We start from the raw sequence: 19387 nt of genomic DNA on the forward strand, positions 1-19387 counted from the left end.
AGGGTAGCACTGATACCGGTATCTGTGCCGATACTAAGAATTTGCATGGGTACTTGTACTCGTGAAATGCTCCGATACCTGAAACAATACAAAACGAATGGGCTCTAGTCGCACTGCAAAGAATCGCATGTGATTTGAACAGGAATGCAGTGTGAATTACATGCAGTTTCCTGCACCGCTCCTGTGTGACCCCAGGCTTGTCATAGTGACTTCAGACTGGGTTCACACAGGAATGGTGCGGAAAACTGCATACGATTCTGCCAGGAATCGCACCGCATTCCTGTTCAAACCACATACAAATCTTAGCAGTGTGATTTGAGCCCATTCATTTTGTATGGGCTCAAATCGCACCACAAATGTACCGATAGGTACCGATAAATGACAAATGTACCAAATGTACCGATACTCAGCATCAATGAGTACTTACTTGTTGTTGTACTCGCCGGTACAAAAGCGGCATCGGTGCAACCCTACCTAGTAGGTTTTATTGCTGTCCCCATTAAGGAGATTCACCCTCTCTATTTGTCATGTTTACCATTATCATTGAAAGGGAAAGAAAATCCCAAATTTTGGGTTGTCCCCAAAAAAGTAGGGGAAAATCTTCCAATGGTGACACTAGTTCTGGTGACCTGGGCACCCGGAGGGATCTTCTTAATTTGTAGGGATTTTCTCTCACTTCCTGTTTTGGCTATGGGACAGGAAATGAACTGAAATCTCCCCAATGGGAGACAGATGGGAAAAAACAAATCTGAAGGGTTATAGCCCTCCCTTACTCTATAAAAAAAAAGGTTTGCCTATAGTTCTACTTTAATGTCTGATCGAACAGATTGCCATCCTACAAAATGCAGATTTTGGAGCTTCCTGTAATACCTTGGTGAGCTGCTACATTTTGAAACTCAGATTGCTGTAAATCAATACTCTAGAAAACTCATATCTTATTTTACAGTAAAACATTACAACAGTAAATTATACTGTATATACACTGAGATACATAGATGTAACAGCCCACCCTGCAAGGACCACAACATATGGTGACAAAAGTATTTAAGAGAAAACACCCCCCCCCCCTTTGTGCTCTATGTGGTTTTTCTTGTTCACATACAATTTTTTTCCTATGTGATATATGCAGGAGCTGTAACACACCACCTCTGTATATTTTTTTTTTGGGGGGGGGGGGGGGTATGCATAGGATTTTACAGGTACATCTTTACACTTCAGCAGATATATATATATATATATATATATATACACACACACACACATATATATATATTGTAACATCGGGGGTTGGTTTAGCTTAAAGGTAGAGCTTACCAGTGAGCCGAGTCCACGCCAGATACGCAGTTTTAAGGGCTTGTCGGCCCACTTTTATTAAAGAAAGAAAATGTCCGATAACAGAAGTATTGCCCACACAGGGGTTTCAGCTTTCCACAGCAACAATGTAAGTTCAATCAGAAATACCAAGCCACCTGGCTCTCTTTAGCAGCACTGCTGCTCAAACTTATGCTTCAGCCCTCTCGGCTCTATAACAGATTTCCTGTACACATGCTTCAGCCCTCTCGGCTCTATAACAGATTTCCTGTACACCCAGTACCTCAGCACTCTTTTCCAGCTTCCTTTTCCAGCCCATAGGCTTGAACCCTCTGTCTACTCTGACAGACCTGTGCAGACATGCACACTTCTCCCTTGCTTGCCTGGACTCCTCGGGAGGGTGGAGCCCAGAACTATGGTCAGGTGTCTACAAATAGCCCAACACACACCTGACCAGTCAATCTGCTGGTGGATCTCAAAACCTGGAGAAAGCTGCAAAAGCAGTTTTCTCCAGTCCACATTTATGCTCTGAAGCCTTGCCTCAAGCAAATGTGCATACCCTATGTCCACTTTAACCCCATTTTTATAGCGACAGGGACTCTCACTATTACATATCCCCCCCCTTTGTTTTGATCCGGAGGGAGGAACACCAGCACCCGTCATGGTTGGGACACCTCTGTGCTGGCTGTCAGCCACGTAGGCCCAACCTTTTTTTCGGGTGCGCTTCCAGGTACGTCCCACCCTGGATCTTAACAGGGTCCTACATTTCCCTATACTCAGCCTTCTCCCTCTTCTTTTTGGGTGCCTGGGCTTATTTATCTTTCTAAGGGAAACTCTGCTTTTGCTGATCCTTTCTTTCAACTCACTGACATCAGCTTTAACCTTCACTATAGGTTCTAATACCTTTCTCTGGTTGTCTACGGCAACCACGTCATTATTAACAGCACCAATCATCAGATCACCAATTTTGAGATTCCAACTTCTGATACCACCAGTGCTTTTTTCCGAGTTTGTTAGGACCTGTCCTGAGGAGGGACCACACACAGGCGAGTGACTATGCTCCATGGAACTATCACCAAGCTCCACCTCACCTGCTGTCCAACGCTCCATGGGCGGCTCTCCTAACAAACACAGACCCAAGCACAAATCATTCCTTACTGCGATAATGCCAACTGGTGTACACATTACATTGCTACAGCAACCTTCAGCACTTTCTCCCACAGTGTCTCCGGGTACCTTAACCTGTACATCTTGGCCAGTGACAGAAAGCATCTCGACTACTGCCGCGTCCATTCTGGGCCCTTCCTTTTCATGAGGTCTAGCAGGTGAGACAGTGTCTGCGCCCTCTACTGACCACTGCTCAGCCGCTCCTCGGACCGCACCAGCAAAGATGTTCTCAGTCACTGCACCAGGCGGAGAGACCTCTGATATCTCCAACAGTTCCCCTGAGCGACCTCCATACCAATCAACAACTGGAAGTACTCTCACCGGGAATCGAGAGATCCTGTGCCAAATGGTTAATAAACATTGGTTCCACCAATTTCACTCTTGGGCAAGGTTTTTCAGCACCGCCTGTATCACCTGGCTCCACCCATTGGTACTACGCAGCAACACCTGGTCCGACCACGATGGGGACACCCAAGGGTACAGTGAGTGTGTTTTTGCCAACTCCAGCATTTCAAGTAAAGTTTCTGTCATTTCAATACATTCCAAGTCTAAATTTGTGACCTCTTTAGGGACCTTTCCCTCCTCCGAGACATGGAGGGGCTCATCCACTGTAGTCTGAGAGGTTGAGACCTTGGAAGAGACCTCCACCTCTTTGGAGGTACTCACCATCACTGCCTGTTGCTCCCCTGGAGCACTGTCAGCCACATGTCTCCTCTTCCCCTCCAACTCAACAATGAGCCTCTGCAGGTCAACAATAGTCACATTGTCACCTTGACACTTGCTATTACTTAGTTGCTGGGTTGTGGACAACCCATCTGCCATGCCTGCGCCCAGAACCGTTCCTTCAGACTGGAGGGCCTCAGTCTTTACAGGGGCAAGTGTACCCATGAGCATCGGCCATTCTGTGACCCCTCCAATGGGCATAGCAGGTGTTCTGTCCACACCGTTGTTACACATCATTGTTTCATAATTCTTTGTCACTTGGCCTAGCGCCGCAAGTGTTTCCTTGCACCAATCATCCCAGTCCCTTGTGGTTCCATCACCAGTGCTCCACAGCGCTGCATCAACTGCTCTAGAAGGCCCCACAGGAACCTGGGATTCACTAGCCAAAACAGCACACTTGTCACTTCTATCTACCTCACATTGTGACAATATTTTTTTACTCATATCAACTTGAGAAATTGCATCCTCAACCAAGGCAATGTGCAATGCCTTATTTTGACCACCTTGCTCTGGTGGCGCTACAAACACATCTAGCTTTGAACTCTCAGCTTTTACAGGCTGAATTAACCCCTTGCCAACTGGGCTACACTTAGGGTTGTCAGGTTGTGCCCACACACACTCACTGTGTGACTCAGTCCAACCTTGTTCCACCAGAGTAGGACCAGAACCATCCTGGACAGACTCTGGCTTCATCACATGGAGACCCCCTGAGACCTCCATGGACAATCCTATGCCTCCGCCTGTCACGTGAGATCTACTCTCATCATTGGTAGTGAACACATTACCAACCTCACTCTCAGATATGACATTACAAGAAATACATGTTTCAATGTCATTACAATCCACATCACTTTTACCCATAGTAACACTTTTGTCAAAACAATCATTAGCCTTTTCATTGCATGTAGACACAACTGCCGTTTTTATGGGTTGTCTATGAGCCACCATAACCTCTGAGTGACTCTTCACAGCGCCTGCTCTCTGTAAAGGGGCACTCTTACCTATTTGGGCAGCTCCATAGCTGACCTGGGAAACTCTCTGCTCCGTCACTGCGAGCTCCTTGGAAGTTTCCCTGGGCAACCCTGCAGCACCTGTAACTAGGGAACATGGCACCAACACTGTTTTGGTCACCCCTAGCTCAATTTTTCCAGCCATCTGCTGGATTATAGCAGGCACTTGCAGAGTCCCCATGTCCTTTCCAGTCTTTAGCCCTGCAGCTACTTGGGCTTTACGCTGTGCCTCCCCACTGCTCTGGGTAGCACACTGCAGCAAGTCTATGTCCATTTGTACTGCGGATCTCCCCACTGGACATACTCCCACTTCACCGGGTTCAGCATCATAAACTGAAACAGTCTTACCAGTTCCTGCAGCTGGTGTCATAGCCTTCACTTGAGTGCGATGTCTTTCATCTGTGGTGTCTCCACAGGCTGACGCCCCCATGTGGTCACGGAGCAATACTGCAGCCTTTCTAGACCCACTGATGCCCCCTGTAGGCAACACACGATTCCTGTTGCTAGGGATAACAGCAGACTTGCACTCCAAAACTGGTTGGCTATACCTCATGCAGGATGTAGACTGTTGCACCCTCCTTTCTGGGCTGACCACTTTCCCTAAGCGGCCATGACACGAAACTTTGCGTTTCTCTGCATTTCCAAAACCTTGGTCTTCCGGTGACACCTCTCCCATCCTGGAGCATTGCTGGTGGCCCATGACACGCTGGAACACTCCTCTAAGAAGAATTTCCTCTTTAAACTTGCAGTAGTCATCCTGTTCCCAATCCATTAAATGGTAAACCGACCGGAACTCTATCCGTAACAAGGGTTGCAGCAATTTTGGCCACCGATCCCTAGGCCATTTTCTCCTTACAGCAACTTTTTCAAATTTTTTCAGGAATTCCCCAACCTCCTCTGTAGGTAGCATGGGTTGCACATAGTCAGAGGCCACAATCTCAGCCCCTTGCACTGCGGCCCACTCTTTGCGATTCCGCTTGAACCATTCATTTACTGCATCGCACATCACTAGGCCTTCTGGACTGGCCCTCCTAGGTGGCGACATCTTCTCAGGCCACGCTGAGCTCACTTCCACCACACTTTTGCGCTTTCCAGCAAAAAAAAAATTAAGCACTGTTACTTTAAAGCAAGTTGCTTTTCACTTCATGCAAGATTTCCTCACCTGCACAGTGCACACACAGATTGTGCTGTCTCATGCACACAAACACAGTTCATAGCAGGAAAAAAAAAAAAATAAGTTTGACTTTTCATTCACAGGTACACCACCTGCAACACACAATGCCTTTTTCCTGGCTGCACTTCCACACACAGCCAATAGTTCCTGAGTTGAAATCACTGTGGAGCAAGGACCCGGATTCCATCGTCTTCTGCCCGCATCCAACAACCACTTGTAACATCGGGGGTTGGTTTAGCTTAAAGGTAGAGCTTACCAGTGAGCCGAGTCCACGCCAGATACGCAGTTTTAAGGGCTTGTCGGCCCACTTTTATTAAAGAAAGAAAATGTCCGATAACAGAAGTATTGCCCACACAGGGGTTTCAGCTTTCCACAGCAACAATGTAAGTTCAATCAGAAATACCAAGCCACCTGGCTCTCTTTAGCAGCACTGCTGCTCAAGCTTATGCTTCAGCCCTCTCGGCTCTATAACAGATTTCCTGTACACATGCTTCAGCCCTCTCGGCTCTATAACAGATTTCCTGTACACCCAGTACCTCAGCACTCTTTTCCAGCTTCCTTTTCCAGCCCATAGGCTTGAACCCTCTGTCTACTCTGACAGACCTGTGCAGACATGCACACTTCTCCCTTGCTTGCCTGGACTCCTCGGGAGGGTGGAGCCCAGAACTATGGTCAGGTGTCTACAAATAGCCCAACACACACCTGACCAGTCAATCTGCTGGTGGATCTCAAAACCTGGAGAAAGCTGCAAAAGCAGTTTTCTCCAGTCCACATTTATGCTCTGAAGCCTTGCCTCAAGCAAATGTGCATACCCTATGTCCACTTTAACCCCATTTTTATAGCGACAGGGACTCTCACTATTACAATATATATATATATATATATATATATATATACACACATATACACACACACACACACACATATATATACATACAGTTTTTTTTATTACAAGCATAAAAGTATACATAGCATAAAATGAATGGCCGACATAGTTTGTATTACAATTGTCCCCTATAACAAGGTTCTTTATATTTCCAAACGTTAAAAAAAACCATTTGGTGCATAACTTGAACATGTGGAAAGTGTCAACACGTTTCAAACAAATCATCGTTAGGGGAAAGAACATATCTATAAAGTGTTTTTTTTTTTTTCTTAAAGAAGATTTTATTAAGAAATGCATATAAACATTATTTGCTGATTTCCAATGCCTAAGGACTCATTTACAGGACTGGAAAGAAGCCCCAGCTAGTGCTTATTTAGGGAGGTCCTTAACCTCATGGTCATTCAGAATCCCTAAAAGGCAGAAGACCTTGCAGGTGTTAACCTGAAAAACTTTCTTAAAGGATACGTTCACTTTAAAAAAAAAATCTAAATGCACATTTTTTGCAGGTAAAAGAAAGATGTGCATTTTTTTTATTTGAGCCTGTAAAGCATTGCACCAGCTATCATCAGATCGTTGGTGCCATGCAGGTCTCCTGCAGATCTGTCATCTGGATCTGTGTACCCATACATCTTGTAAGGGCAAGCAGATACACTGAAAGGGGGAATAAACGAACTGCGCTGTGCAACGCCGTGATAGTTCATTGAGCACTGCAAGCCGACAGCAGCAAAGGATGTTGGGCTTAGTTCATGCGACTCTGTACCCAAACAAAATATATGTCATTTTTTTCCCCACAAATAGAGCTTTCTTTTGGTGGTATTTGATCACCTCTGCGTTTTTTTTTTTTGGCGCTAAAAACAAAAAAGTGCGACAATTTTGAAAAAAAAGCAATATTTTTTACATTTTGCTTTAATAAATATCTCAAAAAAATATATAAAAAAACAAAATGTCTTCCTCAGTTTAGGCCGATATGTATACTTCTATATATTTTTGGTAAAAAAAAAAATAAAAATAACGCAATAAGCGTATATTGATTGGCTTGCGCAAAAGTTATAGCGTCTACAAAATAGGGGATAGATTTATGGCATTTTTAGCAGGACTGCGACATTGCAGCGGACAGATCGGACACTTTTTTGGGACCAGTGCCATAAAAATGCACTGATTACTGTATAAATGACACTGGCAGGGAAGGGGTTAACACTAGTGGTGTCCAAGGGGTTAAATGTGCTCCCTAGGAGGTGTTTCTAACTGTGGGGGGAGTGAATTGACTCGAGGAGGAGAGAGATCGCTGTTCCCGATCACTAGGAACAGACGATCTCTCTCAACTCCCCTGTCAGAACGGGGATCTGTTTGTTTACATTGACAAATCCCCGTTCTGGCTCTCTGTGGAGCGATCGCGGGTGGCCATCGCAGGCGCCGGTCACACGCATCGGCGCCATGCATGCACCCACTGTTTCTATTGCACAAACTGACGTACAGCTACGGCGATTCGTGCAATAGAGCCAACCTGCTGCAGTATCATGACGGCGGCTGGTTGGCAAGTGGTTAACAGAGAAGTATAGGTTTTTGTTTTTTTTCTCTGAAGCATACTTACCTAGGTGGATGCAGCATTGGACCGACTTCTGTGACATCAGCAGACAGCGGCCTTCAGTCTGCTCTCTGCTGAAACCGGGTCACAGGAGTGCAAAACGAACCGCACTTCTGTGATCCACAGGAGAAATACAGCAAAACGAGCTTTGGCTGGACTTCTCCTTTATCTGATTACGTCTATATTTTGTGAATATACGTTCTGTTCCTTGTATAGATACAATTTTTATAAAGATATAACCTTAAGAAAGAGTCTAGACAGGAACCATGATATAATGGTTTTAAACCACCTTAAAGCCTTTGCATGCATACCTTCTTTTGCCTTTAGTTTATAATGCCATGTTACATATTTAGAAGTAAAAATCTCAACACTTTAACATTGTTAAGCCCGGTACACACTAACTGAAATTTAGCGGGTTCAGCAGAAAAGAATAATATATATAAAAAAAAGAAAGAAGAAAAAAAATTAAAGAAGAAAAAAAATTATATAATTATACATACATACACACACACACATACATACACATACAGTGTACACGGACATACATAAGTTTTACCTTTCGGCTTTCGAGTTACACCCAAGAGCAATCATTTATTATATTGCAGCTTACCAATAATATAGTGTACATGGACACATACTGTAGGTTAACATGGAGGGGAGATTAAAAGCAGAGAAAAAAAAGCTCAAACGCTTGTAAAAGCAGCGTTTTTGAGATGAAGTGTGCATGAGGCCTTAGTGAGAGGCAGCTCTGGATGACTGAGAACAGGAGGCGCAGCAGACAGCAGCACTGTCAGTCTGGGGCGGTGGAAGTGTTAAACAACATAGCAAATTGCATTGCGTTAAGCTTGTTGCTCAAAAAGTCAGCTGGTTCAGCAAAAAAATAAATACAGAAAATATGTATTAAAAAAATTAAAAATAGCGGCAAAACCGCACAGTGTTTTAGGTGCCATTGAAAATAATGACAATTGAACCTGTGCTTTGCGGTTATAGAGCATTTTGAAATTGCAGGCAGAATTGCAGCGATTCTGCCGCAATCCCAAAATGCTCAGGTGTGAATGGAGCCTAAAAGGTTTTGCATGAATAAATAAAAGCTGATGATTTAATCACCCCTGCCAGTGTTAAGAGGTGTGTTTCATCCATGTAAACTGATACATTCTGCTAGAGATCTTGTGCTGTGAAAAACAGACTTGCTGGCTGGATTACCAGATGAAAAAAGAAGAAAGAAAGCCTAAAAAAGGAAACAAATGCAGCCATCACATCTAAGAATGGGTAAGCTGCAATATAATAACTGTTTACTTTTGGGTTTAATACTACTTTAAGATACACTTTACTTGTATTAGAAGTGTGCTTTAGCGGCTGCTCTGAAAGACATTTTGTGACGCTCGTTTTAAAAAGAAACATGATTTATAAATATACACATATACCATGGTCACCAGCCACGGCTTTCTAGAATGAATGACTGACACATAGCAAAACATCTCTGGAAAAAAAAAAAAAAAAAAAAAACCCTTAATGTAATAATGCCAGGTGACAGCCAGAAATAATGATTTCTTTTAATTCCAATTTCTTATGAATACTCACCAGCTGCTTCTCCAGGTAGATGGACCAGAGCACGGCATAATGGCCCACTGTGAAAATAATGAACAGGAGCAATGCTAGCTCGGCATTGCTCATCTTCCTCACCCGCCTGTAATAGAACACAGGCTGTCGCCAATCCGGGAGGCCATTAACCAGGATATCATCGTACCTACAACAGCAAGACGATTGGCAGCTTTCAGTGTACAGCCAGGAAATAAACATCAATAACACGGCGAGAGGAGAGGATTAATCAACGGCAAATACAAGGAAAAACAAGTGTCAGTCGTTATGAATGTTAACAGAACATGACAGTGGGATTGAGATCCACCAATTAAGGGATTCTAATACAAAAAAGGCCGCAGTGTATTGTACACCGTTATCCCGCGTGGATGGACGTTATCACACAGCGGCTACAAAATGACAGTTAAGAGCATAACAGATTTGGCATTTGGGCACGTTGCTTCTTTTGTCTAAACTGAACGCATACCTTTTAAGGTTTTTTTTTTTTTTTACAATATGTGAATGTCATTTTGAAACCAGTATTGTTATACTTACTGACCCACCAGCTGTGCGCCTTTTTTTGCAATATTTTAGAATAAAGTGGTGTTTGGGCATCTTAAAAAATAAAAATGGTAAACTAGTGGTCACATGACCACACAAGCTTCTTCTTCCTCCAAAGTGATGGCTCACAGGAAGCCAATAGGTAATACTACAGTGATCTGCCACCACTCTGGGACTATGGGGTTGATTTACTAAAGACAAATAGACTGTACACCATGGGTGCTCAACCTGTGGCCCTCTAGCTGTTGCAAGTCCCATGAGACATTGCAAGACTGACAGGTAAAAGCATGACTCTCAAAGACAGAGGCATGATGGGACTGGTAGTTTTGCAACAGCTGGAGGGTGACAGGTTGAGCACCCATGGTGTACAGTCTATTTGTCTTTAGTAAATCAACCCCATAGTCCCAGAGTGGTGGCAGATCACTGTAGTATTAGACATTGGCTTCCTGTAAGTCATCACTGAGGAGGAAGAAGAAGCTTGTGTGGTTACACAATGCTATACTTTGCAAGTGAAAGTGTAGGGGGCACTAGTGAATAAATTAATTACCTAAAGAAATATACAAAAGTATAAACAACCAAGTATAAATTAAAGTGCTCTGTGCAAAACCATAATTACATTTCATAAATAATAATAGACATAAGTGAGTATATTCATTTTGAAAAGTCTATACATTCTTCTGTGACGAGTTGCTGTGAAAAATATCCAAATCTTGCCACCATCACCATAAACAGATACATCGGTGTTACACCCGATGTGTACGATAGAAATTCCTACTCACCAGAAGAACATGACCTTTTTAGCTAAAAAAAAAAAAGGTCAAATTAGGCTTTGTTTGTGGGCCTTTGCACTTGCTTCCGTGAACGCTTGAGATGGACCAGGGTATCCTTTCACATAACAGCCTCCTCTCCACCAAGATAACCCATTACAAATGAGAAATGGAAGTGCAGTGGCACTCTGTAAAGTGCAGTTGCTCCAGAGTTTAGTAAATGAGACAAAGCTACACTTTGAAAAAAGAATACCCAAGCACATGCAAGAAATATAAAATTACACAAAAAAAATGCATTTTTGTTCGCACATGATTGGATGATGGAAGTTGGCAGAGCTTCTCCTCATTTACTAAGCTCTGGAGCAACTGCTTTTTATAGAGTGCAACTGCACTTGCACAGTTTATTTGCATTTAATAAATGAACCCCTATTTGTCTTAGTAGTGTGGCTTTATAAATGGTGGCGGTGGGTGCCCACCTTGCTCCGCAAAATCTGCATCACTGGTGCACACTGTATAACATATTTGTAAAATTAAGACAAATAGGTAATTAAATGTCAGCCTAAAAAAAGTATTCTACTAATCTAGACTGTAAAAAAAAAAAAAAAAAAAAAAAAAAAAAAAAAAAAAAAAAACTAAATATTTTATCCATCAAAAAGAAGTTAGAAAACATATTTGGAAATATTTACCTGCAAAATGATGTAATCAAATGCAGTTTTTAGTCTATTCTAAACAGGTTGTTGTTTTCTTCATTCAGGATTTTTAAACTAGGTGAGATATACCTGTTGCATATACAGTAAAGTGCAGTCATGTTACAGTACTACCGAGAAGGAAGAAGATGCTGCATACTTAATGAAAAAAAAACCTCCCATACAGTGCCTTGAAAATGTATTCATACCCCTTGAAAATTTACACATTTTGTTATGTTACAACCAAAAACAGAAATGTATTTTATTGGGATTTTATGTGATAGACCAACACAAAGTGGCACATAATTGTGAAGTGGAAGGAAAATGATAAATGGTTTTCAACATTTTTTACAAATAAAAAATTGAAAAGTGTGGCGTACATTTGTATTCAGTACTTTGTAGAACAATTTTTCGCTGCAATTACAGCTTCAAGTCTTTTTAAGGATGTCTCTACCAGCTTTGCACATCTAGAGAGTGACATTTTTGCCCATTCTTTTGTGCAAAATAGCTCAAGCTCTTCTCACAAACTGCAAATGGGACTTCTTATGGCTTTTTTTCCTACAATGGCTTTCTTCCTGCCACTCTTCCATAAAGGTCAGATTTGTGGAGTGTACGACTAATAGTTGTCCTGTGGACAATTCTCCCACCTGAGCTGTGGATCTCTGCATCTCCTCCAGAGTTACCATGGGCCTCTTGGCTGCTTCTGATTAATGTTCTCCTTGCCCGGCCTGTCAGTTTAGATGGACGGCCATGTCTTGGTAGGTTTGCAGTTGTGCCATACTCTTTCCATTTTCGAATGATGGATTGAACATTTCTCCGTGAGATGTTCAAAGCTTGTGATATTTTTTTTATAACCTAACCCTGCTTTAAACTTCTCCACAACTTTATCCCTGTGTGCTCCTTGGCCTTCATGGTGCTGTTTGTTCACTAAGGTTCTCTAACAAACCTATGAGGGCTTCACAGAACAGCTGTATTTATACAGAGATTAAATTACACTCAGGTGGCCTCTATTTACTAATTAGGTGACTTATGAAGTCAATTGGTTCCACTAGATTTTAGTTAAGGGTATCATAGATTTTAGTTAGGGGTATCATAGTAAAAAGGGGGCTGAATACAAATGCACGCCACACTTTTAAAAACCATTTATCATTTTCCTTCCACTTCACAATTATGTGCCACTTTGTGTTGGTCTATCACATAAAATCCCAATAAAATATATTTACGTGTTTTGGTCGTAACATGAAAAATTTGGCAAATTTCAAGGGGTATGAATATTTTTCAAGGCAGTGTATACAAATGCAAAGATATTACAATAAAACACTTTTTGAAAACAGCATTCATTTATAATCTTTTTACACTTACACTGCAAATACATTAAAAAAATGTTTTACAAACAATACAGAGAAATAATGCTTTGAAAATGTAATTGGTTACGCAAAACTTTAATCATAGTAGAATGAGTATTACCAGTCTAATGGAATAATATTTTTCTTACAAAGTAGATAATAAAACAATTGGGTATGTGTTCAATTGTGTTAAATGTACTTTTGATTCAATCATGCAAAATGCTCACAGTATATGGGGTACAATAGTTTGAAACAAACACCCAAAAAATCAGCAGCTTGGAATATTCTAAATTAATCCAAAGAAATATCAGCACTATGCTTCATTGCTCACAAGAAGCTAGCGGAGTAGTCAATATATATGCCACCAATCCCATGTCTGGCCAGCTGTAAATACTAACCAAGAAGGTCATCCTGCAACCTTAAATAGTCACTAAACCCACATCATAGAAAACTATTAATAAATGGTGTATTACATGCTGTTCATACTCACTCAGTCACTATGAGATTAATTTTCTGTATTCTGCTGCTCTCTATCTCCACCTTCTGTCTATGTCCCCAATTCAGCTGGGGATTTTGCAGCTGTGGTGGCAACTCTGCACATGCTCAGTTTTCAGCGAGTTTCTATACTGAGCATTTCCTCCCTGTTGCATCTGAGTAGCCTATGTGACTATCGAGTTACACATGTGGGCATATACACAGTGGTAAATGACAGCTCACTCCCTCCCTCCTCCTCCATGCCCTCTAACCAGCTAAACACAATGGGGGTGATATATTTCATGTAGATTAATGGAGGCTTCACCGACCTTTTATTCTTAGACACATGCTGGAGGGGAGTGACCCAACCTGTGACTGTCAGAAATCCGCCCCCACCATGTTATTGCCAAAAAATAATAAAGATTTGATTTCAAATGTATATTTGTGTGACAATTTAAAACAATTTACGTATATTCATTATTTATTTTTTACTCTGTATTCCGAAAGGCTGTTTTTTTTTTGAACATGTCAGCAGCAGTAGAGGACTCAAAGCTCCTCCTGCTTAGGTTTCCCTACAGACAGGCTGGGAGAGAGTTGGATCATGTGACAGATGTATATCAATTATGAAAAAAGGTACTTAGAGGTTTTTTAAATTAAAACAATTACAGTTCCCTAATCCATTTACAGAAATAGAAGGGACAATGTAAATTAAACTGTGTGAGTTTAATATCACTTTAAGCTAGCAACAGGGAAAGTTCTTGTTCTTCCAGTTTAAGGCTGTAGTCTGCTCTCTTTAGCCTATAATACCATCAGCTTTACCAGCTGGAGCAGCCTTTCCTAGCCTTTTCAACACAGATGGACCCTTGAAATAACTTTCCAATCTTAGGGAACCCCTGCTAAAATGACTTATCTACAGCTCATGAAACATTAGTGTGATGGTCACTGGGAAGAATGCTCCTTACACTTGTGGTCATTGGGAAGAATGCCTTCTTACAGATGGATAAAAGGATCAGTGGTGTCAATGGAAACTTATCTGAGAGGCAGAAATTTCTCAGTGTTCAAGGAACCTCTAGCAACCTCTGGAGGAACCCTTTGTTGAGAAACCCTGGTCTAGAGTATGCTATATTCTTAGGCTTGCCAGGTTACTATCATAGTTGAGACAAAAAAAGGAAAAAGCCTTAAAGTGATTGTAAAGTTTTGTTTAAAAAAAATAAAAATAAAATAACAAACATATACTTACCGCCTCTGTGCAGTTGGGTTTGCACAGAGCAGCCCCGATCCTCCTCTTCTCGGGACTCTCTTTGCTGCTCCTGGTCCCTCCCTCCTATCGAGTGCCCCCAGTCAGCAGCTTCCTATGGGGGCACTGGAGCCGAGTCACAGCTCCATGTGTCCATTCAGACACGGAGCCCTGCCCCCTCTCTCCCCCGATTGGTTGACTGACTTTGATTTGCAGCTGCAGGAGCCAATGGCGCCGCTGCTGCGTCTTAGCCAATCAAGAGGAGTGTCCCGAATGGCTTAGACATTCGTGGACATCGCTGGAGAGAGATTGGGCTCAGGTAAGCAATTAGGGGGGCTGCTACACACAAAGGGTTTTTTATCTTAATGCATATGCATTAAGATAAAACATCTTCTGCCCTTACAACCCCTTTAAGACGAGCAGATAATTTAATTGCATACATCAAAGGTTACACATGGTGAGTGGCATAACTTCAACCTGCAATTCCAACCATATATTCGGTTCAATAAGCCGACAGAAGAAGAGAATTAGACTTTCACCATTGTATCTGATGGCAGAAGCCAGCAAATAATTACTTATCTATATTATTAAACTGGGTAAGTTTTCAGTGAAAAAAAAAAAAAGGGCATTTTGATTCCAAACACTAGATCTTAGAGATAGTGTATAAAGTAGAAAATATTCAGTATGTGCACGGTAATAAACTCATTCCAATGAGAAACCATGAAGTCATAGCAGTTAATGCTGCCACCTTTTTACATTGGGGTCCTGCATTGCATACATTAGTAGTACCATCTACAATAAATCTGTATGGCCTCCCTGTGTTCACATGAGTTTTCTCTAATCGTTCTGGTTTCCTCTCACAGTCCTATCACAATCTGGTACTTCAACTGGCTTCTACCTAACTGGCCATAGATTGATGGCTTGTACGACTGAGGCAGGGACAATAAACTGTAATTTTGCTCAGGTGCGGAGTTCAAAGAAACACTGCAGCCAAACAGAAAATTCTAAAATTAAAAAGGATGGAGGGAATGCATCTCATCTGCTCCAGTTACCAAGCTACTCATCTGCAATAGTATGGTATAGATACCATTGACTTCGTTTTCTGAATTTGAACCTACTAAAAAGCGACCAGGTACTCCCAGGTTGTGACCATGAAAGAAGGTCACGTCCTGGGAGTACCTGGTCCGTACATGAAAGTGCTGGATCTACTACTTTCCCAACAAAAGGCTAAAGTGTGTTCCCCAGTTCACACCCGGGCACATCAGAGAGGAGGGTTGGACAGCACAGACCCATGTGATAGGAAGCTACAGACCAATCTAGAAGAGAATTATGCTAAATGTATTAGCACCGAATTTAAGAAAACGCAGTTTACGTTTAAATCAAGTAAACTTTCTAATCAAAACACCACTGAAGCACTTCCTACAAGGCATTTACAATTTATTGACTGATAAACTTGTTGCTTGGAGTCCTTGATTGCAAGAAGATCAATATTCTTTGTAAAGGTCTGTGGAATCGGTTGATGTTATATAAATACACAAAATATAAAATGATGCATTCTTCTTCCTAAATAAGACCCAGAACACTGGAGGAGAATAAAGTGGGCACACTTAGCCTGGCACAGCGGGCAACCAACATTTTTTTAAAGACACATACAACCTGTTAACCTTAAACTGAGCTGCAGTCATTGGGGATTCTGGTCACGCTCTGCCAAGAATTAAAATCAGCACTGAAAGGCCTAATTTGGAGGAACACATTGACCAAAATATTTTAATTAAAAATATTCTGAGTTAGTGGCAAGCCTAATTACAGTAACAGAAATAGGCCCTACATTGTAATGCAGGTCACTGCAACTCCATAGTAGGTTTTTCTGCAGTAAATTGACCAATCCAGAAATAATAGCACAGCTGCTAAACTGCCAGTCTTGACATGTAAATCAATTTAAAACCAACAAATGCAGTTGCTACTTCCATACTTATTATTAAATTGATACCTAGCGTTATTTGGAGAGAAAAAGAGAGAGAAAAGGGGGGAAAGGCTGATATTTATGTATTTAAATTGTAAATGTATTTATGTAAAAAAAAAAAAAAATTAACTGCTACTGGAAAGAAACAAACAAAAAAAAAAAAACACACATTCTGTCTACAAGAGGACCCTTTTCATATGACAAAATGGGTTTCTTTCTTTTTATCTTTATTTCTTTTCTAGCGGCACGAGGATTATTTTGGTATGCATTTAATGCATTAGATGCTTTAAGAGAACACTTACGATTGAGCAAAAAGCCTCCAAAGATTAATCCTTACAATCAATTCCTCATTGATTTTACTATCAATGAACATCATGGCTCATACAACTGTCTATTTTAAAAGAAGATAGCCTCCATTAAAACCCACTTTTGGCATAGAGGTAGGGAAAGCAAGCAAGAAAGCACACAAAATGACAAAATATAATAGAATGGCTTATGGACAATACACTAAAAAAAATATTACGCAATATTGATATAAAGCCATTTGTCTGCCTGTATAAATTGATTACAATAATAATTAGAATTAGAAATTGAATTTAGAGATCTTATAGGATCCCCACAAAACTAATTTAAATCCAGAATTTAAAAATGCATTGAATTTATTCTATCAAGGTTTTGGTCAAATTTTAGAATTGCATTGTACTTTTGTATGAATTGTATATTTTATTTTATTTATTTTATTTCAGGTACTTATATAGCACCGTCAATTTACGCAGCACTTTACATATTCATGGAGCTGCTTAGATTAAATTTTAATTGCAAGTGTTAAAACAAAAGAAAAAAAAAAAAAAAAGAAAAGAAAAAAGCCATTGATTCAAAATGGGAGCAAAACGTACAGCAAATAATTTGTTGGGTATGTGTGGGGAGGTTACTACTGAGGAGGTGTGCCAGTGGAGGGTCTCATCCTTAAGTTAAATAGACAATATATATATGTGCAATAGGATTTTAATTACCCCTCTAGTGAGCACAAAATGCATCAAAGTTCTAAAAAACAAATCACACAGCGATGCTGCGCAGCATCGCTGTGTAAAACCCGTTTACCTTTACTCGTTTGCCTGTCCTGTTGTGTTATTTATGTTACAGATTTTACAATAAAGAGATTCATCACTACCTCGGAGTGCAGCCATTCATTCCTTTTATCCATATTGCATGGCCGGCGAGCCGAGGCCAGCACCCCTGGGAGGAGTCCATTCCCCAGCCTACCTGGTTCCATCACTCACCTGGAGCGACATTTTCTTTTCCTATTGCCTATAAAAAATATATACAAAAAACTTTATTTCATCCAATAAAAAAAAAGTCTAAAAACCACATATTTTACATATGCTTTACACATTGATACCAACAATATCAATGTGCAAGCGTATGTAAAATATGTGTTTTTTTTTTTTTTTTTTGACTTCATTGGCTGAAATAAAGTTTTATATATTTTTTTATAACATTGCAGCAACATGTACTAAATAAAAAAAAAAATGGGGGGAATGTTTTGGCTTATTTAAAGAAAATAAAAGAAAATATAGCAATATCCAGTATTCCAATTTAAAACAAAATAATACAGAGAGGTTATAAGTTGGCATTATTAAGTTGTCTTTGTCTTGATTGTATTGCTACACTGAATATATATAAAGTTTAAAAGAAAAATAGCTGTATTTTGCTGCCTCCTCCAATATGAAAGGAAAGCTTCTGAGTTTCAGGCATGGATTGGAACAATATGTTAAGAATGCAATCAATTGATTCACATGGCACAATGGCAAGAGGCCCTTGTATGTCTCATGCCTCTGAAGTGACACGTTCCTGCTGTATGTAGACAGGCTAAATATCTGTAATAAATGATGGAAACAACCAAGGTTTCTTATTCATTCAGTTTTCATTGATCAGGTACAGAGGTTTACTGTACAATGGCAACATTTAAAGTTCTTTATTAAAATTAGTGACAAGGTGACGAGTTCTGCACAAAATCAATAAACCTAAACAAGGAATACTCCCGGCAATTGGAGTGCTGCCCTTTTTCTTCAGCTATCTTTGCAATGGGATTGTGAGGAAATCAGGATTTGATACCAAAATAATGTAATTCTTGATATACAGTGGGGACAGAAAGTATTCAGACCCCTTTAAATTTTTCGCTCTTTGTTATATTGCAGGCAGTTAATTTTTTTTCCTCATTAATGTACACACAGCACCCCATATTGACAGAAAAACACAGAATTGTTGACATTTTTGCAGATTTATTAAAAAAGAAAAAATGAAATATCACATGGTCCTAAGTATTCAGACCCTTTGCTGTGACACTCATATATTTAACTCAGGTGCTGTCCATTTCTTCCGATCATCCTTGAGATGATTCTACGCCTTCATTTGAGTCCAGCTGTGTTTGATTATACTGATTGGACTTGATTAGGAAAGCCACACACCTATCTATATAAGACCTTACAGCTCACAGTGCATGTCAGAGCAAATGAGAATCATGAGGTCAAAAGGAACTGCCTGAAGAGCTCAGAGACAGAATTGTGGCAAGGCATAGATCTGGCCAAGGTTACAAAAAAATTTCTGATGCACTTAAGGTTCCTAAGAGCACAATGGCCTCCATAATCCTTAAATGGAAGACGCCTGGGACGACCAGAACCCTTCCTAGAGCTGGCCGTCCTGCCAAACTGAGCTATCGGGGGAGAAGAGCCTTGGTGAGAGAGGTAAAGAACCCAAAGATCACTGTGGCTAAGCTCCATAGATGCAGTCAGGAGATGGGAGAAAGTTGTAGAAAGTCAACCATCACTGCAGCCCTCCACCAGTCAGGGCTTTATGGCAGAGTGGCCCGACGGAAGCCTCTCCTCAGTGCAAGACACATGAAAGCCCTCATGGAGTTTG

General features: G+C 40.9%; 1 protein-coding gene across 1 annotated transcript in view; it reads right to left on the reverse strand.

The window, feature by feature from the left end:
- Positions 1 to 19387, reverse strand: part of DNAJC1 (DnaJ heat shock protein family (Hsp40) member C1) — a 230608-nt gene that overhangs the window by 122343 nt on the left and 88878 nt on the right. Inside the window, exon 4 of the mRNA XM_073629761.1 lies at positions 9438 to 9603. Within this exon, the coding sequence (XP_073485862.1) occupies positions 9438 to 9603 (166 nt within the window). The remainder of the gene's footprint in view (positions 1 to 9437; positions 9604 to 19387) is intronic.

Source organism: Aquarana catesbeiana, linkage group LG05, assembly GCF_042186555.1.
Source record: "Aquarana catesbeiana isolate 2022-GZ linkage group LG05, ASM4218655v1, whole genome shotgun sequence".
Taxonomy (NCBI): domain Eukaryota; kingdom Metazoa; phylum Chordata; class Amphibia; order Anura; family Ranidae; genus Aquarana; species Aquarana catesbeiana.